The sequence below is a fragment of the Cyanistes caeruleus genome, chromosome Z, assembly GCF_971803275.1.
Source record: "Cyanistes caeruleus chromosome Z, bCyaCae1.hap1.1, whole genome shotgun sequence".
NCBI classification, from domain to species: domain Eukaryota; kingdom Metazoa; phylum Chordata; class Aves; order Passeriformes; family Paridae; genus Cyanistes; species Cyanistes caeruleus.
Genome location: NC_141732.1, coordinates 73,474,678 through 73,491,886, shown reverse-complemented (window position 1 = coordinate 73,491,886; position 17,209 = coordinate 73,474,678). Strand labels below are relative to the sequence as shown.

Genomic DNA, 17,209 nt, shown 5'->3' with positions numbered 1-17,209 from the left:
GTTCTTAAAAAGTTTTGTGCCAGAGAAGAAAAAAGCTGTTCCTAAGCAAAGCTAGATTGTCTGAACTCAGTCAGAAGGGGGCAAGAAAAGCAAAGCTTCCCACACTCCAGATCAGACTCAAAGAAGCAGGGTCTGTGGAAATGATGCAGCACACGTCCCACTCTAAAAGGTGGCACATGAACTGGGCCTGAGAGAAATCCAAACTGAAATCTTACCAGACACTCCACAAACAGTTGTTCCTAGGGCCCAGATTGTAAAAATAACACTCAGGAAAGCGAGAATGGCTTGCTGCCTCTACAAATCAGTTCTGTTCCTGGTGCTGTCAGTCACAAGTGAGAATTTGAACTATGACAGCATGAAGTATTTGGGATTAAGAGACAAAGACCAAAAGGGAACTTAATTTTCAAAAGCATTTGAGAAAAAAGGAAGGGAGGATATGAGGGTGTATGTGATTCATTGAAACAGACCTACTGTGCTGAAACAGTGGAAAGGGAACTCCTCACTGAAGTACCCTGGAAAGCCATCAGCAGGCATTTCTCCTGCAGCAATGGCATGCAGCAGAGGGTTTATTTTGCCACATACAAAGAAAGCTGCAAGAGACATACTTCAAGAGCTTAAAATTCTGGGCTCAGGTTTACTGGCACAGTCTGGCATAAATCAGAAGCAACACAAATATAGACAACTCTGAGCTAAAAGAAAAGCCCACCATCTATTTCCGTGTAAGAAATACTAACAGTCCTTTTCTGTTTTCCCTCATGGAAACTCTAAGCAAAATAAGCTTTACCCTTCCATGCAAGTGACGGGCCCGTAAGCACAACCTTCAATGGAAGACATTACCTGTAAAATGTATTGTGTAAGATCAACTGCCTCCTTCTTCTCATGGAGAAGTAGGGTTTCTTCATCTTTCACTGTGATGATATTAATCTCCCCACGTTTCTCCTCCTTCAGGCAGAGAGGACGTTTTCGGACACATACTCTGATTTTTTCACTCTCTGTCCATGGAGTCTCTTTGTCCACAGTATTGGATCTACAACAATAGTGGAGGAACAGATTTTAAAATCAGGTTACAACAGAATCTAGAATATGCCTGAATGTGTTACTTTTATCAGAGAATGTTTCTGTCATTAATGTCTATCAAAAAACTCCATAACACCTCATTTTAATATGGTGCATTTTGCATTTTTCTGATGCTTTTTCCTAAGCAGATTGAGGCTTCCTATACACTTCTGCTAAAAGAATGGCTGTGTTTGTACAGCTACACTCCAGAACTTGTTGCTGGATTGACATATTTTCAGTTCTACACAAACATGAGATGGAAGCTGGAATAATATCCAAATTAATGTAATGAAATTTAATCTTGCTGAAATTATTTGCACTCATGATTAGTCACTTAATCATGTACAACAGAAGTACAAATAGATCTTGAAAAGGGAAAGGTACAATACTTAGTTGATTTTCCTCTCATGCTGGACTTTATTCTTAGCATTATAGACTGTCTAACTGGTTATAAGTAAATGACTCTAACTGGCAAATGAGATAGTATCACCATGTTCCTGTTCAGTTCAAAATAACTAATTAATATATTGATCTTATCCTTGTCTCCCCTTTGGTCTTTTTTCATAAAAAGGTTATGTGGTTTCAGACCATAAACAAAGCTGTGATCTTATGTTTCAGCATTTTTACTTTAATCCCCTTCCAGACACCTCAGAATGTCACGGAGGTAATTTCATGTTGCATTGATTAACCTGCTGTGTACAGCATTTTGTGAATAGAATAGGCTTAAATTAACCAAAATGCATTCATTACATCTCTCCCTTCTTCAAGCTGTTTTCAGCCAAATCAGTAACAATTTTCAGACTGGATTTGCATTTTGAATAAGCAAGCCCCAACTTGCCCAAAAGCTGTTTCTGCCACACTGTCCAGATACCAAAATCTCAGCATAGCAACTGAAAACTCATATATACCAGCTGTGTAACAAAGTGTAACCCAGGAGTAACTCAACATCTCATTAACATCCACAGGCTTGTGGTATCATTGCTGTTGTGTTCCATGATTCCCCAGAAGCACATAAACTGCAGATTTAAATCTCAAGATGCAACACACAAGCAATCTTTACTTGTCACTAGAGTCCCTTTAATTTTAGTACAGCTTTCCTGTGCAGTCCAGGATCAGGCCCTGCAGTTAGATGGAAAATTCTTTCGTTGGAAAAGAAAGGCAATGACACTTGAAATAAGATGCTTCATAAGCTGGTGTAAGCTTATGCATATCACTAGGCACCAAATGTTGTCCAACAAATGATCAGAGGCTCTGAAGTTTAATTCTCATGCCAGAGGGAGTAATTGGTGACCTGCAGCAAAAGTCTGTTGTGCTCTAAGAGCTTGAAGTAGAAAGGATTGCAATATTTGTAGAAAATAAAAACTGAAAATTTGGAGACTGTTAATGAGAAAAAAAGGAATAAATTCTCTCTCGTACAGAGGCACATTTTGTTGTGTATATTCTGTAAGGGAATAGAATGTATGTTAATTCTATTTGCCAAAGGTGAAGTTCATATTTCTTACTAACTCTTTTAAAAGATAAATTGTATTTCATAATAAAATAATTTTTCATTACTGGGGAAAAAAAACCAAACAAAAGTCATAATAGATCACCAGAAATCTGACTAAATAATAGGTCAGAAAAACAACTATGTCTTTGCAAAATCAAGTTATTTGCATTGGGAAAGTTCAAAATAAATTTGAACATATTAAAAGAGTTCTTTGTCTTTCTGCTATCTGAAATCATGGGGTTTTTTTTTTTTCCAATATTTCTCACAGATGAGACTAGATAAGCCTTCACCGTAGTCAAATCACAAGGTAACATGGGAATGGATGGATTTAGCGAAGCAGTTAAGCACTTGCAAAACAGGAATCAAAAACCTGACTGTAAGCATGCTGCTCCAAGCCTGCCTGAAATGCACAGCTCTCCAAACATGAGAAAATAAGTTGAGGCACATCAGGAGGAGGATGCAGAAAGCCCATGAGATGAACCATAATGCTAGGTGCAGAGGAACGTGTTTACAAAAGACGAGAAGAAGGAAACAAAGTGCCAACAATGAAGACCATGCCTCTGTTGCAGGATTAAAAACTTTTAACTCCTTTAGTTGAGCCGTGATACATTTTTAAACTTGCCAACATTATAAATCCTGTCCTTTAGCTGCCCATTGGCTCAGCTTCTAGAAGAGACAGAGAATGCACCCAGGTATCAATATATATTGCAGGTTAGTGCACTTCTCCAGAAGGTGGGAATGATTTTTTTTCCCAGCCAAGGGGAATTATAAATCTTTATCTTGCATTTCACAGTTTAAATGCTCTACTTACTATGTCACCTTAGTACTTTTCCGCAGTGGCAGCAGCATCTATCCCGCCAGGCACACACACTTTCAGTGGGAGCTGTAATTGACACCTCAACTCCACAGATCTTTCCCTGTACCAAATTTTTCCCTACAGCCTTCCCAGACCAGACCTAACTTCATAAAACTACCCCTCTTCATTGCATTTTAACTACGATGACTGCATTGCAACAAGCTAGATACTGGTATCACATGTGAAGAGGCATAGATGCTCTGCTGCTGAATCAGGAAAAAAAATATTTGGTGCTTTAAAAATGTTGCCAGGGTAGATTTACCAGTGGTTCATGATAACCACAGCCCCTCCAGTACCAAACACTGGAAAAGTATGGAAGCTACAGATCACATGCCTAAGGAGCAGCTGCAAGGCATCCCTCTCACCACCAGGTCTGTAACCCTTCCCAGCTGTATTCATTCCACTTCCTTTTAAAGCTTCAGTTTAGAAATTTCTCATAAACAAGTATAGCCATCACAGCCTGTATCCTTTTTACCAAGAAAAGCTTGACATATTTAACAACAGGCAATGCCCTATTTTGGGCATAAAAAAATGTTTTAAAACGGTCCCAAAGAAAGACAAAGATTGGCTCAAATACCAAGAAAACAAAGCCTTAAATCCTGAAAGACAATAAAGACTATTCTTAGACAACCTTGGTGAGTAGCAGCTGGTCAAATTCAGACAATTCCTTTTATAAGACTCAGAAAGTTGCAAATGCTTATTAATATCTCTCTTGTCTGTAAGACTTTGCATTGCTCTGTAATGCTTGGATTTCTTATTTGGCAGTGAGGAAGACAGATTCTGCTCCACAATTACGAAAGAATGAATTATGACTAACCTGAAGTATTAGCAAAATAAAAGTGATCATTATTACCTGACACAGGAACGAGGTAGTCCATAATTATACCCTGAAATATGAGTTACTCTTTGTACAATAGGAGCTTCAGAATCCCCCAGGAGAGGAGCAATATCATCAGTAACTGTTGGACAGCTCAGGTCATTTTTTGTTCCTATTCCAGGGTTATTTAGGTCTTTTCTAGCTAATCTGATTGGCTCTGAATCATGCGGTGGAATATGTCCCAGCATTTCCCCTGCACTGTTCTTCTCTTCATTGGCACCGAAGTCAGGTGAATGACACAATTCAGGTTCAGCGTCTCCAGCTGTTCCACCATTTTCTTCACAGAAGGACTCAAAGCGCAGCTGTCTACGGGGTCCTGACCTGGTCACCTGAGGCTGAATGAAAAGGCCATGTGGTTGAAAATCTTGCTTGCTTAAGTCTGCAATGCATTCCTGTCGCATAATTTTGATTATTCTAATGAGCTGAAAAAGACGCTTGCGGTCATTTGTGTCATGGATCCCCAGTTTGGTGTAATCTTCCATGGAAACCTCGACAAGCTCATCAATTTTCTGAAGACCAAAGGCAGCAAAGCGGGGATAGTATTTTTCAAGTTCTGCTTCACGAAGGCATTCATAAAGGCATGATGCCATCTTCAACCTAGAGCCGACAAGAAATCAAACAATATATACTCTAGAATTATATGAAACATCATATCTGACAAAGTTACTAATGAAGAAACTGTACATTTCCTGATGCCATTACTCACAGTTAGGATAGAAGCTTGTTTACCAAGTCTACCATACACTAGACTGACAAACACTATGGAAGATAGCAATACCAACAATAAATTAAAACATGAAACAAATATCCACAAAACTATATTTTATATATACAATACATAACATGTAAGAAATGCACAAGGCAATATTACTCACTGCCACAGAGGTCCTACACTCCTGACGTCTACTTGATGAATGCCACAGCTACTGAAACCCTGTCCTCAAGCTATAGAATGTAAAATGCCTAATTTTAGACACTCAATTTAATATCAAGGCACATGGTCTAATGTGGTTCAGCCACCCAGAGGAGAAAAACTAACCAGAGGAGAAAAAATTGCACTTGTCCTCACCTCAAGCTGCCTAATTTAAGACCATTCATCTTACAGATGAACTACAGCAAAATTTTAGTTTTGTTGTGTAACTTTCTCTTTTATGTCATGAATCCTGTAAGCATTTCTGAATCTCCTTGACAGAAAAACCAAAAAAATAATTCTGCAAAATCTTAAAGACAGCATTTCTCTAAATCTATATATGCCACTGGAATGCCATACTTGCATTCTTGGGGAAACCCAAAAAAGAAACACGAATCACTGAAAAGTATGCCCCAAGTCCCCCAACTTTACTTATATCTACTGGCAATGCATGGTGCAGCTGTCTGTATACCAGTGGATTAGTATCTGCAGATATTTTTACTTGTTCCATAAAACACAAAAATGATAGCACTTCAAGTATCTGTTGCCCACTGTCTTCTCATATCTTTGTTCAGTCTAGGACCTTAACAATTACTGCTCTTACTCCTGTTTGGAGGTCACAGTAAGACTCAACAAAAACAAGTTATTTAAGTTTTCCTCCCTGGAGTTCAGCGTGGACTCTTTGTCAGGATTTTCAAGGCTCTCTACAATGACATTATGGAAGAAAATAAGGTCATCCCCAAATGTGAGTCCATGCCATTAATTAATACATGATGTTGAAGTAATAACAACAATAAAATCATAAAGATTAATATATAAAGGGCTGACTGTGTAAGATATCACAGAGGCCAGAATGTGCAGTAGAGAACATCTAAAATTACTTAATAGTCCATGCTTTAGGTAAAATTATGAGACTCAACAACAAGACACTCCAAGACCAAAAAATTCACATGTAAGTGAATTTATTTAATGTGCAGGTAACGTGATTCTGAATCCTGAGGTAAAGTTAAGAGTCACTACTGAGGCTGCTACATTCTGGAAGGGGGAAATCAAAAATGACAGAAGAGACAGCAAACCCAGAGATCAGGGAGACTAAATACCTTATGCGTGCAAGGGTTTCACAAACATTCACTACTTGCCAACTTCTCTACCTGCGACTTAATTTAAATAATAGCATTTTGGAAAAATTCCCTTTCTTACATAAAGTAGCTTAAAATGTAAAACTGGTATGGGAGCTGTGCAACTCTATATGCACTGCCATGGGAAAATTCTTCTGTTTGATGAAAGGAGGAGCTAGAACTCAAGGCCAAGACACTAATCTCAAAAGTGTTGAGAATCTGTTAAAGACAAAAATAACCTAATAAATTAATTTTGTCTAATCTCTAACAGTATCCTAGATTACACCTACATCTTTATATATCCTTATATTAAATGCAGAGTGTCCAAAGACTCTAATTATATGTTCAAATAATGGTGAACACAGGAGAAACAATGGAGACACTTTCTAAAAGAATGAACAGCAGACAAGGGGAGAGAATGATGGATTCGAAGGTCAATGTTCTAATAGAAAATGAAACAAAATATATTTAAATAGCTAGAAATAAAAGGCTGTCATTATATGGAGTGACAAGTCAGAAGAATTCTCAGCATTAGGAAAATCCAAGTAATGTAGGTACAGCAGAATCTACAAAAGCCATGTAAGCAGCTCTCTGTGGCTAATTGGCTAAGGCTCTGTGCCATGTGAAAGCAATTAAATGGTTTCTTAATGAGACCTGGCCTCAGATGAGACCTCAGATCTGCCTTCCCAGATATAATAAATCTTAGTGACTCTAAGTGGTTTCAAGGATAAGTCCAGCAACTCCTTATTGAGAGGACAAGAATTTCACAAGCTAGGAAAACAAAATGTTCACTAATAAAGGAGTAACAAATTAATTAACCACGGAAAAAAAAAAGTAGGGGTTGGCATAACAAGAGGTTCCAGAATTTCTGATGACTTTAAAACTTGAGAGTAGACAATTGCTAAAAGAGTTTGCATGGTTCAAACACGAAAGAACTCAGGGAAAACTGCAATTGCAAGTGAAACTCTTCTCACCTTTCAATCACTGATGCTCTAAAAAAAAGGGATATCTTTCTCCTTATTGAAAGAATAATTCATCTGACTCTGTAGAGATCTTTGTGTCTGAAGATGCTTTTCCTAACAGATATACAATTCTTCAAATGAATTTGCTTTGTGAAAACTAAGAGGAGGTTTTCAAGAATCCTAAATTTTTAATGCCATCTTCTGGCAAAAAAAGGCAGAAGACTTTTAGTATTGTAACAGCCACCATTTCCTCAGTTATTTGTTTGTTCACCCATGAGAACAATGTGTCATGGGGCAGAAAAACATACTGTTCTTCAGCATGGTATTTTCAAATCAAAACCTAGGTCTTGCTCCCCACAAATGCATGGGTAGCTGCACTGAACACAGGGTTGAGATAAAAGACTTCTTGAAATAGTTTGGTATAACATATTTTGACAAAGAGGTGAGTGTGGAGGTATAATTCCCCATGTACACCCAGCCTGACACCTCTACGTGGCACACGAGTCCTCTACAACTTGTTGCTTATGCCAAGACGTTTTACAAAGATCTGGTAATACGTAAGTGCTTATTGTAAAAAAGAATTACATATTAAAGGGACCAGCTTAGCCACAGAATTAGATTGCAGCTTGTCATCAGAGAACTCTTCCTTAGCTTCAGTATTAGAGGTTTTTCAAAGGTCATAAAGCTGATGAAAAAAAGAAAAGTCAGGTGTAAATAATAAAAAGGAATGGTTACATTTTTCTGTTCAGAAGGAAATTAACTTAAAATTATGCTCTGGGAGCTGACTCTCCATTTTAAAATGCTTTTAATTATTAATTACCTCTTTCAAAAGATCTTTTCCTTGATGCACTTTTCAAGGTGGAGGAAAGGTCTTCAAAGATATTCGGTGAGTGTCAATCACTGTGTAGAAAATAAATGATGTAAAAGCCACATAGAGATTATTTTAATAAAGCAGCCTTGAACCACTATACCTTGATCCTTATTAACTTCTGATATATCAAAGATCTCAGGATCCCATTCACTTGAATAACCCTCACATGTACTGTTATCCCATTGTAGCTCACTCAAACTGACCTGACAATTTTAGATGATTTAGAGCGACAATTTTAGATTTAGTTGACTTACTGAGGGTCAACACTGAGAGAGAACACAAGTGTCATTATATCTGTTCTTTAAATTAGGGAAATAAAGTGAAGAAATCTTACATGACACTCCTACAAATGCAAATGATACATCTTGTCCTGCATATAGTCTAAGGTAATCACTCTGAATCATAAACCCTGGCCTGATTATTAAAGAATTTTATTAGTTATGATCTTCAAGGGTATTTGATAAACACAGAAATTGTTAATCAGCGTACAAAACATGAACACCAACTTCTTTTCCATGTCAACCATCATGCTCTACAAGTACCTTATAAAAGTACAGTTTAAGAACTTCAAAAGTTTGGAAATGTTTGTAGCAGGTGGGTGTTTCCTCTCCTGACGGCAATGACAGCAGCACACTGTACTCATTACTTGCAGCCATTTTACCCCAAAAAAGACTTCAGCACTTTAGCACAAGTTCTGTTCATGGCAAAGAGTTTGCACGTTTTTTTGAAATACAGAAGCAAAGAATGAATAGGGAAAAGGGAAACATATTAATTCATGTCACTACCCATCCATCTTCATTCCTTATTTATTTTAACATTAAGCTCTTTTTCTAAGGTGATCCAAAGCCAAATCTGATTTAACCCTCCAGAAATTAATGGCTAATTTGCTTTTCCAGAGCACCACACAAAATGCTTTATCTTTAACCATTCTGACACCATTCCTTGGGAATTAGGGAATTCCCGTGAAGAACAGGGTCAGGGTGCAGCTGCACTTTTTCAAGATAAGCTCCACAACGAGATAATCTGTATTGTAAAAGAGTCGATAATTTTAGTTTAATGCAACAGGTAGGGATCTGTGAAGCCATGGTTGACGTTGCAGCAGATCCCTTTGGAAGATCATAGGATTACTCTACCCTGCATGTAAACAACAGGGCATTAAACATTCCACTGCTCCTTGGAACAAGTGTTCAGCCGTTTTGAATCTGAACACTGACCACAGATAACCACTTACAGCTTCAGCACAGCAAAAGTAACTGGAGAGGAGGGAATGGTTTTAATGCTAAATGGTAACTATTTTACAGCTGGAGCTTGACACAGATCTGCTGCTTGCAGCAACAAGAACTGGGGGTTTCCTTTGCCACTGTCATACCTTGAGGAAGTTACTAAAACAATTAATGTCATCAAAACTGGCTTACAAACAACTAAATATTGGGGATTTTTTTGTTTCCCCAGAAAGTATCTTAGACTATTGTGCTGCTCTATCCATACTAATTAATGTCATTAAAACTGGCTTACAAACAAATAAATGTTAGGGATATTTTTGTTTCCCCACAAGGTATTTCAGAGTGTTTTATTCCTCTCTCCAAACTAAGTATAGCTTGGTGACCTCAGCAGAAAAGGCCCCATCCTGCAGCTGATCCTGACAGCTGCCAGGAACAGCTGCATGGAGAAGGGGAAGTGTCCAATATTGGGATATTGAATATTGGAAGTGTCCAATATTCAACCACGTGCCGAGAAAATAACCCACGAGTTATAGCAGGGTGGGTGACAATTATTTGCAAACTGTGCCTGACCTCATCCTCTCAGCAGGACCTACCAAATGCCCCTCAAGTTTTCTTCTATAATTTTAAAGTTTTATTTAATTTTTAAAATATAAAACCAAATAATATCTTTTTTATATGTATAACTAAATATATCAAAACTATATTTTAAATAGTACTTAAGTATTATATATTGTACATTATATATTTTTTAAAACTGCACTTACATATTTTACATGTTATACAAATTATGTGCTATCTATAGCATATCTAAAGTACATAATTGAAAAATATTTTATAATTATAAAAATGTAGCAAAACAAACCGCCACGCGTCCAGACTTGCACCGCGTGTCCTAAAGGGGGACATATCCTTCCCCGAGCTGTCCCACCACGGCTCTTCCCCGCCTAGAGCCGGATGGGGTCGGTCAGGACGGTGTCCCCAGAACCCCTCCTGACCCAGCTGCCCCCGTCCTCTCAGGGCTGTGACCCCCGCCTCACTCACCAGCCGCCGCAGCGCGCGGCGGCGGCCATTAAGCCGCATCTCCATAGCAACAACGCTTTTCCCGCTTCAAACGCCCGCGCGCAGCTCCGCGCGCACAGCCAGCCAATAGCGAGAGGGAAGAGGGGCGGGCCGGCACGTCCCGGCGGCGAGAGGTCCGCTCGGGCGGGGGCGGGGCCTAAAGGGAGGCGGGGGGCAGGATCCGGAGGGCATGGCTACCGCCAGTGGCTCTGCCGCTGCGATTGGTTAAGGCTGACGTCAATCATAAATCTGTTCCCGCCCACTGCCGGACCCGGAAGCAGAGGTGAGGGCGGGGGTCCATGGCGGCCGCTGTGGAGGTGACACGTCTCGCGTTTCCAGTGTCCCATCTCTGGGCATGGAGGCGACCCTTTGCGGGCAGAGAGGAGAGGGCAGGGCAGGGCAGTGAGGCCGCCCTGGGCCGCGTGGCGCCAGCGGAGGGGCCCTGCTGTGATTTGTCTTTGTCCTTCCCGGCGCGCACGGGAGGTGGTGCTGGTTCCCCGGGCTGGCCCCGGGGATGTGGGGGCCGGAGCGGGGGTGTTGTCCTTGCTCTGGCTGATCAGGAACTAATGGAAGCGGTTGAAGTGGTTCACCGAAAGAGCTGAGCGTCGTCCAGGGGCGTGGTTGGTGGTGAAGGGTTCCGTGCTGTGGTGCTTGTGGAAAATACAGTGTTCTATAAAGTTATTTGCTTAAGTATGCGTCTCTATCATAGTGTAAAGTTTTGCCTGGAACTGGGAATCGGCCAGATTTGTAACATGAATTACTCATCTCCGTTGCTTGCTTTCTTCTTCTCTATAGGACTACTCATGCTGTCTACGTAGCTTATTGCTGACAATATTTATCACTTCAGAGGTGTGTTCCATATGGTTTACATCAAATCATTGCTTAACACACGTGCCAAGAAGCTTTTAGTTTTGTATTACAGTCTTATGTCTAGGTGAGACAGCAGAGAGCCTGTCCTGTGTTGTTCATTTTCTTAGCTTTTCCCCTGATATCCTGAGGAGTCCAGTGTTCCAGGGAAACTGTCCAGAGCAATTATTTCTGTATGCCAGTTCTAGTAATGTTGAGGTATTACCTCTGTGCAGGGCCTTTGGAGTTTTGCAATGGAAAAGTTTAAGTGTTAATCTGTGGCTTTCCTTTTGCTTTGTAATTTTTTTTACCCTCCCCACAACATGGTTTGTAATCTATCAGCAGCAAAGAAATGACATGCAGGTCATTTTTCATTCTTGGTAACTTTTTTTTTTAAAAAAAAGCTTTTACCTAGGTTCCTGTTTCCCTGTTTTAAAAGGAAAGTTTTTTACAATTCAAAGGTAGCTAATAGGATACAATTTAATTATGTAGTAACTTAAAAGGGGTGGACAACTTTTTACTGTGCTGAGATCTGTTTGCTGGCTAAATATAGCTGGTCTGTTTGAGCCCCATTTTTTGTGCTGTTGCACAGGTCTTGGTGCAGTTGGCAGAGGGGAATGGCTGTGAGAGCTTGTGGCTTGATCATCTACAGGAGGCTGCAGCCAGCACCGTCCTCTAAGGTCACTGACAGCATCGAGTACCTCCTGCTTCAGACATCCTATGGAACCCACCACTGGACCCCGCCCAAAGGTGATTTTTGTTCTGATAACACTCCTGGAGGTCATTTGTGTCAGGTTGCAGAGTGGATTTTGGCTGAGGTCAGTTTAGAGGGGCAGTTACCACATGAGATTAACTAGTGGCTGTGCTGTTTGTCTGGTGGTGCTCCTGATGCAGCTAAGTGGGCATTTTAAGGCTGAAATCCTCTGCAAGTTGTGTTTGTACAAAGTATTGGGCATGACTGATTTGGGTTGGGGCAGGGCTCCTCAGGTATCTGATGTTTCTGGGAAGATGTGCACACAGCTGAATTGAGGTAATGAGGGGATGTTCTACTTTCTTGCCTTGGGTCTGATCCTTTGCCAGGCACCAGTGTTTCCAATGCAGGATTATTTGAACCATGTGTGATCAGAGGGGTCACAGTTTGCAGGAAGGCAAACTGAAATCTGTAATAGTAGACTTTAATACACCTTTCTTAGGAGATGCAGGAGATCATTGATGAATATCACTCAACTAATGCAGTAGAGATAGGAGGGACAGATAGGAGAATTAACCTTATCAGCCATTTTTGGTCTCAAAATGAGGCCTCAGAGCAGAAGACAAGCACTATGTCCCAGGACAGAGCAGCACCTCCTCTGTAAAAGTACGTGGCAGAGCCAGTGTTTGGTAGTACATAGTTGCAGCCCTGGTACCAGGAAAAGTGCAGCACAGAAATACTTCAGGTCCTCTGTAGGTCTTCTTTGCATGCTGTTTTTTACCACCTGAGATTTCTTCACAATAGTTTTTACTTCTCATTTTGTAAAATGCTTTCAAAGCATGGTGCAGCAGTTTATAAACAAAAACTTGCAAATTGGGGGAAAAAGAATCTTTTAACAGTGTCAGCAAGGCTCTCCTATTAAGGGAAAGAACAAAACTTTCCAAACCTCCCCCTTTGTCTGCTCCACCAAGAGCCTAAGGGAGTTCAGTTTGCAGCCTAGTGGAAAGCTAAAAAACATCTGCTGGGACATGATTGATTGTTGTGAGAAGAAAACCTTGTGGAAAGGCTCCCTGGGAACACAGTAATTCTGGACAAGCAATTTAAATGACTTGTAGGCATTTTGGTAAGGAGCTAGTTGTCTCATAAGCATAGATCTCACACGCCCAGAAGAGTGTAGGTTGGGAGGGACTCTTAAAGGTTGTCTGGTCCAAGCTCCTACCAGTGAGCAGGAGTGTCCTCAACTAGAGCAGGTTGCTTAGAGTCTCAGCCAACCTGGATGTTTCCAGGGATGGGGCACCCACCACCTCCCTGGGAAACTTGTGCCAGTGTTTCACCACCTTTATATAAAATCAAGTCTTCCTTGTCTGTAGTATGAGTCTGCCCTCTCAGAGATGAAAACCAGGAGCCCTTCTTCTGTTACTCCAGGCCCTTTTCAAAAGTGTGTCCCAAATTTTCTTATAAACCACCACCCTTTAGGCGCCAGAAGGGACTCAAGGTCTCTCCAGAGCTTTCTCTTCTCCAGGCTGAACAACCCAAACTATCTCGTCCTGTCTCCAAAGCACAGGTGCTGTGCTCCCTGGTCATATTCATGGCTTCCTCTGAGCTCAATCTGACAGGTCAATGTCCTTCCCTTGCTGAGGACTCCAGAGATGGATGCAGCATTGCAGGTGGGATTGCAGCAGAGCAGAGGGGGAGAATCAACTCCCTCAGCACACTGCTTAAGATTTTAGAGATCAAAAGCCACAATCTGATGGTGGCCTATAGCAGAAGCCTGGTATTGATTTGGGTGAATTTAGAATATTTATGATAGGAATGGTCTTCCAAGGTGGTCCTGAGATGTGCAATTTGGTAATGTAACTTGTATATGATGCTGACATAGATTCCATGGGGCAGGAGCCAGAAGGAGAAGTAATTGTCTCTCAGAGCACACACAAAAGGCAGTTTATAGCTACAGCTGTACCTTGTTATTTTAAAAGTTCTCTAAGCAGCTGCAACTCTTATGGGATTAAACTGGACTTGCTTGGATCTCCTCACATGAACTTTATCAGCCTTATCTCTGTCCCTGGGACTGTGACTTTGCACTAGCTGAGGCTGATGGGAAGGGAATGTAGGGTTCATTTTCCTTCTCAATCTATTGGAACTGCACTAGTGGAAACAGGTGGGAGGATCTGAAAGCTGAGGGATGTGAGGTGCTGCTTGCAGTAATTTTTCTGCCCTGCAGGTAGACTTTACTGCACAAGCTTTACAATTTACTGAGCTTAGACCTGAGGGTATCGACAGGTATCAACAGGTATCAGATGGTGTTTTCTGCACAGCTACTGTTTGAAAGAAAAGTATATTTTATATTTGAGGTGATGTCATGTTGTAAGTGGTGTTCACACTTCTGATACACAGGCAGGGAAGTGAGTGGGACCTGTTGCAAAAGCAAAACAAGCTTCTCACATATCCCCCACTGTGATACTAAGAGGGGTCTTTAGGTACCTGAGACCTGAGGAACAATTCATCTCTGTGATGAAATTATAGCTATTTGCAGCCATAGAAAATAGAGTGACACCAGGGACAAAATAGAGCTTAAACTTTTTTTTTCCTCCTAAAATGTCCCAGCTATGTTGCTTTTTTGAGGTATTGACTTCTTCTATTTATGTTCTGGTCCAGAGCTTTCATGAGAAAACCAAATCTGACATTTCTCAACAAAAGTACAAACGGCTGGGGATGTGTTATATTTATCCGTTGTTTGTAGTGGCACCTCTCGTTCTGAGCAATGTAAAATAAATTATATGTCCTAGGAGAACTACCCAGCTGGTGAAAGGACTGGCTTTTAGACTTGTTGCTTGTTTCAGAGGGGAGCATGGAAGAGAAAAATTCCCTAGCTGCCTGAATGAAACTTAGCTTTTAAATGGTATGTGTCAGTGCCTGGTCCTGTTGTTTCTGGACGGTTGGCACAAGTAAGAGCTTTGCAGAATTGAGTCTTAAGCTTGTGTGAGAGGGCATGGTTGAGAGAGGATTAATACTCTCGCATTACCTGTCTCCACTCTAACTGGATAAAGGAAAAATGAGGGACTGAGTCCTCAGTGTAATCTAAGGTGGAACATCGTGGGTGTAGAGGACTCCAGAAGTGGAGGGAAGGAGTGGAAAGAAAAGATGTCTGGTGCTGAGAGGCCAGTGGAAGTTTCAGGAGATGAGGGATAAACAATGATCCTAAAAGCCACAAGACAAAAGTAAATCAAGACACAAGACCTGGAAAAGCAACCTCTGTTCTCCCATTTCCATTTCATCCTGTGTCAGCTACCATGTACTCTCATCTCTGTCTCCCAGTGTTTCCCGATTAAAGCAAAATGTGAGTTTCCCTTCCAGAGATTTACTTTTTCACCCTCTTGGCAGGCCACGTGGACCCAGGGGAGGATGACCTGCAGACAGCCTTTCGGGAAACACAGGAGGAGGCTGGTCTGCAGGCCAGCCAGCTCACCCTCATCGAGGGCTACAAGAAAGAGCTGCACTACCCTGTCCGTGGCAAGCCTAAGACCGTTGTGTACTGGCTGGCAGAAATGAAGGACTGCAACACAGAAATCAAGCTATCAGAGGAGCACCAAGCTTTCCAGTGGCTGAAGCTGGAAGATGCCTGCAAATTTGCAGAATTTGAGGACATGCAAGCAACGCTGAAAGAAGTGCATCAGTTTCTCTGCTCCAGAGAATAAGTGTTTTTGTGAAGTGTAAGGGGATTTCTTGAGGAGACAGTCTGCTTTTTATGTTTTAAACTGGAGGAAGCATTATATGGCTGCAGAAGTACAGATTTTTTTTTTTTAATATCTGTAGAAATTCAGTGAGGATACATGGAGCTTTTGAAGAGACTGGGCTTTTGTCTCCCCTAGCTAGCACAAAAAAGTAGTCTGCTTGAACCATAAACTGGAGATGTCTGAATTGAGACCCAGAGCTAACAAAAGACTTCCTCTGTCTCTGTCTCCTTTTCTTTTTCTTTTTTTTCCCCCTTTCTTTTTCTTCCTTGAAGTGCTGAACAACCACAGGTCTTTTTGAAAAATCAAACACTTCATACATCTTGACTTGCTGATGTAAAGCTAGAGAGTTGAGAAAATGAGCATATGGGGATTTTTAATAACAAAACGTTTACTGCAGAAGTCATACCTTGAATTTCAAGTGAGGAAGCAGTAGTTCTATTCCCAGCTCTTCCAGTGATATGCAGTGATAACTTGTCAGATCATTTCAGGTCGTTTTTGTTTGTATCATGAATTTATGTACATCCCTAATGTACTGTTGTGAGAACATTTTTCATCCAGAGAGTCATAGTGAATAATTGAGGTATGGTATTTAAGTGGCAATTAAAGTTCTTTTGCCTCTTTCTTTTAGTTTTTTGATCTTTAACAGACACCTTAGCCGTACACTTCCCAGGGGGTTGGGAAAGGGTACTTAATTCACTTTGTGCACTGGATATCCAAGCTTACATGAAATCTTGTGTCTGTTTCATATTATCAGTGCTTCTGTGGCTGTAGCCACTCATCTTCTGGGACAGCAGATATTAATAATGTTGGTATCAGTGTGACAGGAGTCTCTTGCTTGTCACTCCATTATCTTCCAGTGGAGTGATTTAAAATTGCATATATTTGTATTTTCAAAAAAAGGATTGCACTACAAGGAGGCTTTTATATATAAAAATGTATGTATGCACACACATAAATTACTTCACTGCTCCTCCACATTAGTCAGGCTTTATTTTGATTATGAACACTGCTCAGAAGTGTTTCATTCAGGTGGTGGCAGAGAGTGTAATAACCAGTGAAAATGCAAGAGAAGAGTTAAAAGCCTGTGCAGCCTCAGTCTTGGTTTTTCATTATTGTTTGAGCTACCATTTAATCAGTGCTGTGTAAACAATGGTATTGCTGCCTTCGTGTTTATGAGCAAGATTAGCATATTAAGCTGGAGTTAGAGAGTAATTAACAAGTCATCGGTTCTGCCCATTCAGCAGTAATACTTAATGCTTTGAAAACAAAAGTTAGCTCAGCTCCAAGCCAGTATTTCCCTTTTAGCAGCACTGCTTACATGGTATTCTCAAAGCATGTCAAGGTTTTGGAGGGTCACCAGTGCTGTGCACTCAAAGGTGATTTGCTCCTTGGACAAAATTCCAAGGGGTGTTAACTTTGAGAATGGGTAAGGCACTGTGTGTGCATTTTAAGTGATTTATGTATAGAATGTATTGCCGTAAATTTTGTGATTAAAATGATTCATACACGTTTTTTGA

The 17,209-nt window shown here is 40.7% G+C and overlaps 2 protein-coding genes across 18 annotated transcripts in view; one reads left to right on the top strand and one right to left on the bottom strand.

The window, feature by feature from the left end:
• Positions 1-10,660, bottom strand: part of KIF24 (kinesin family member 24) — a 26,724-nt gene extending 16,064 nt beyond the window's left edge. For 2 of the 10 annotated variants that reach the window (XM_023943971.2, XM_086869466.1), the window contains exons 1-5: positions 10,404-10,510; positions 8,089-8,168; positions 7,854-7,953; positions 4,255-4,875; positions 838-1,027 (exon numbers count right to left, since the gene is read on the bottom strand). In XM_023943971.2, coding sequence (XP_023799739.2) covers positions 838-1,027; positions 4,255-4,875; positions 7,854-7,855 — 813 coding nt within the window. In that variant the 5' untranslated portion in view covers positions 7,856-7,953; positions 8,089-8,168; positions 10,404-10,510. Of the gene's footprint in view, positions 1-837; positions 1,028-4,254; positions 4,876-7,853; positions 7,954-8,088; positions 8,169-8,681; positions 8,834-10,224 lie in introns of those variants that run through there. The other 8 variants (XM_023943970.2, XM_023943976.2, XM_086869462.1 and 5 more) reach the window with 6 other exon arrangements.
• Positions 10,523-17,209, top strand: NUDT2 (nudix hydrolase 2). 8 transcript variants are annotated; one of them, XM_086869555.1, is made up of 4 exons: positions 10,523-10,704; positions 11,217-11,270; positions 11,860-12,017; positions 15,340-17,209. In XM_086869555.1, the coding sequence occupies exons 3-4, from the start codon at positions 11,885-11,887 to the stop codon at positions 15,651-15,653; spliced, it is 447 nt and encodes a 148-aa protein (XP_086725681.1). In that variant the 5' UTR covers positions 10,523-10,704; positions 11,217-11,270; positions 11,860-11,884; the 3' UTR covers positions 15,654-17,209. The 8 variants fall into 8 exon arrangements, with proteins under 8 accessions (XP_086725681.1, XP_023799758.1, XP_023799756.1 ...); XM_023943988.2 differs by having other exon boundaries at positions 10,695-10,738; XM_086869553.1 differs by having other exon boundaries at positions 10,701-10,904.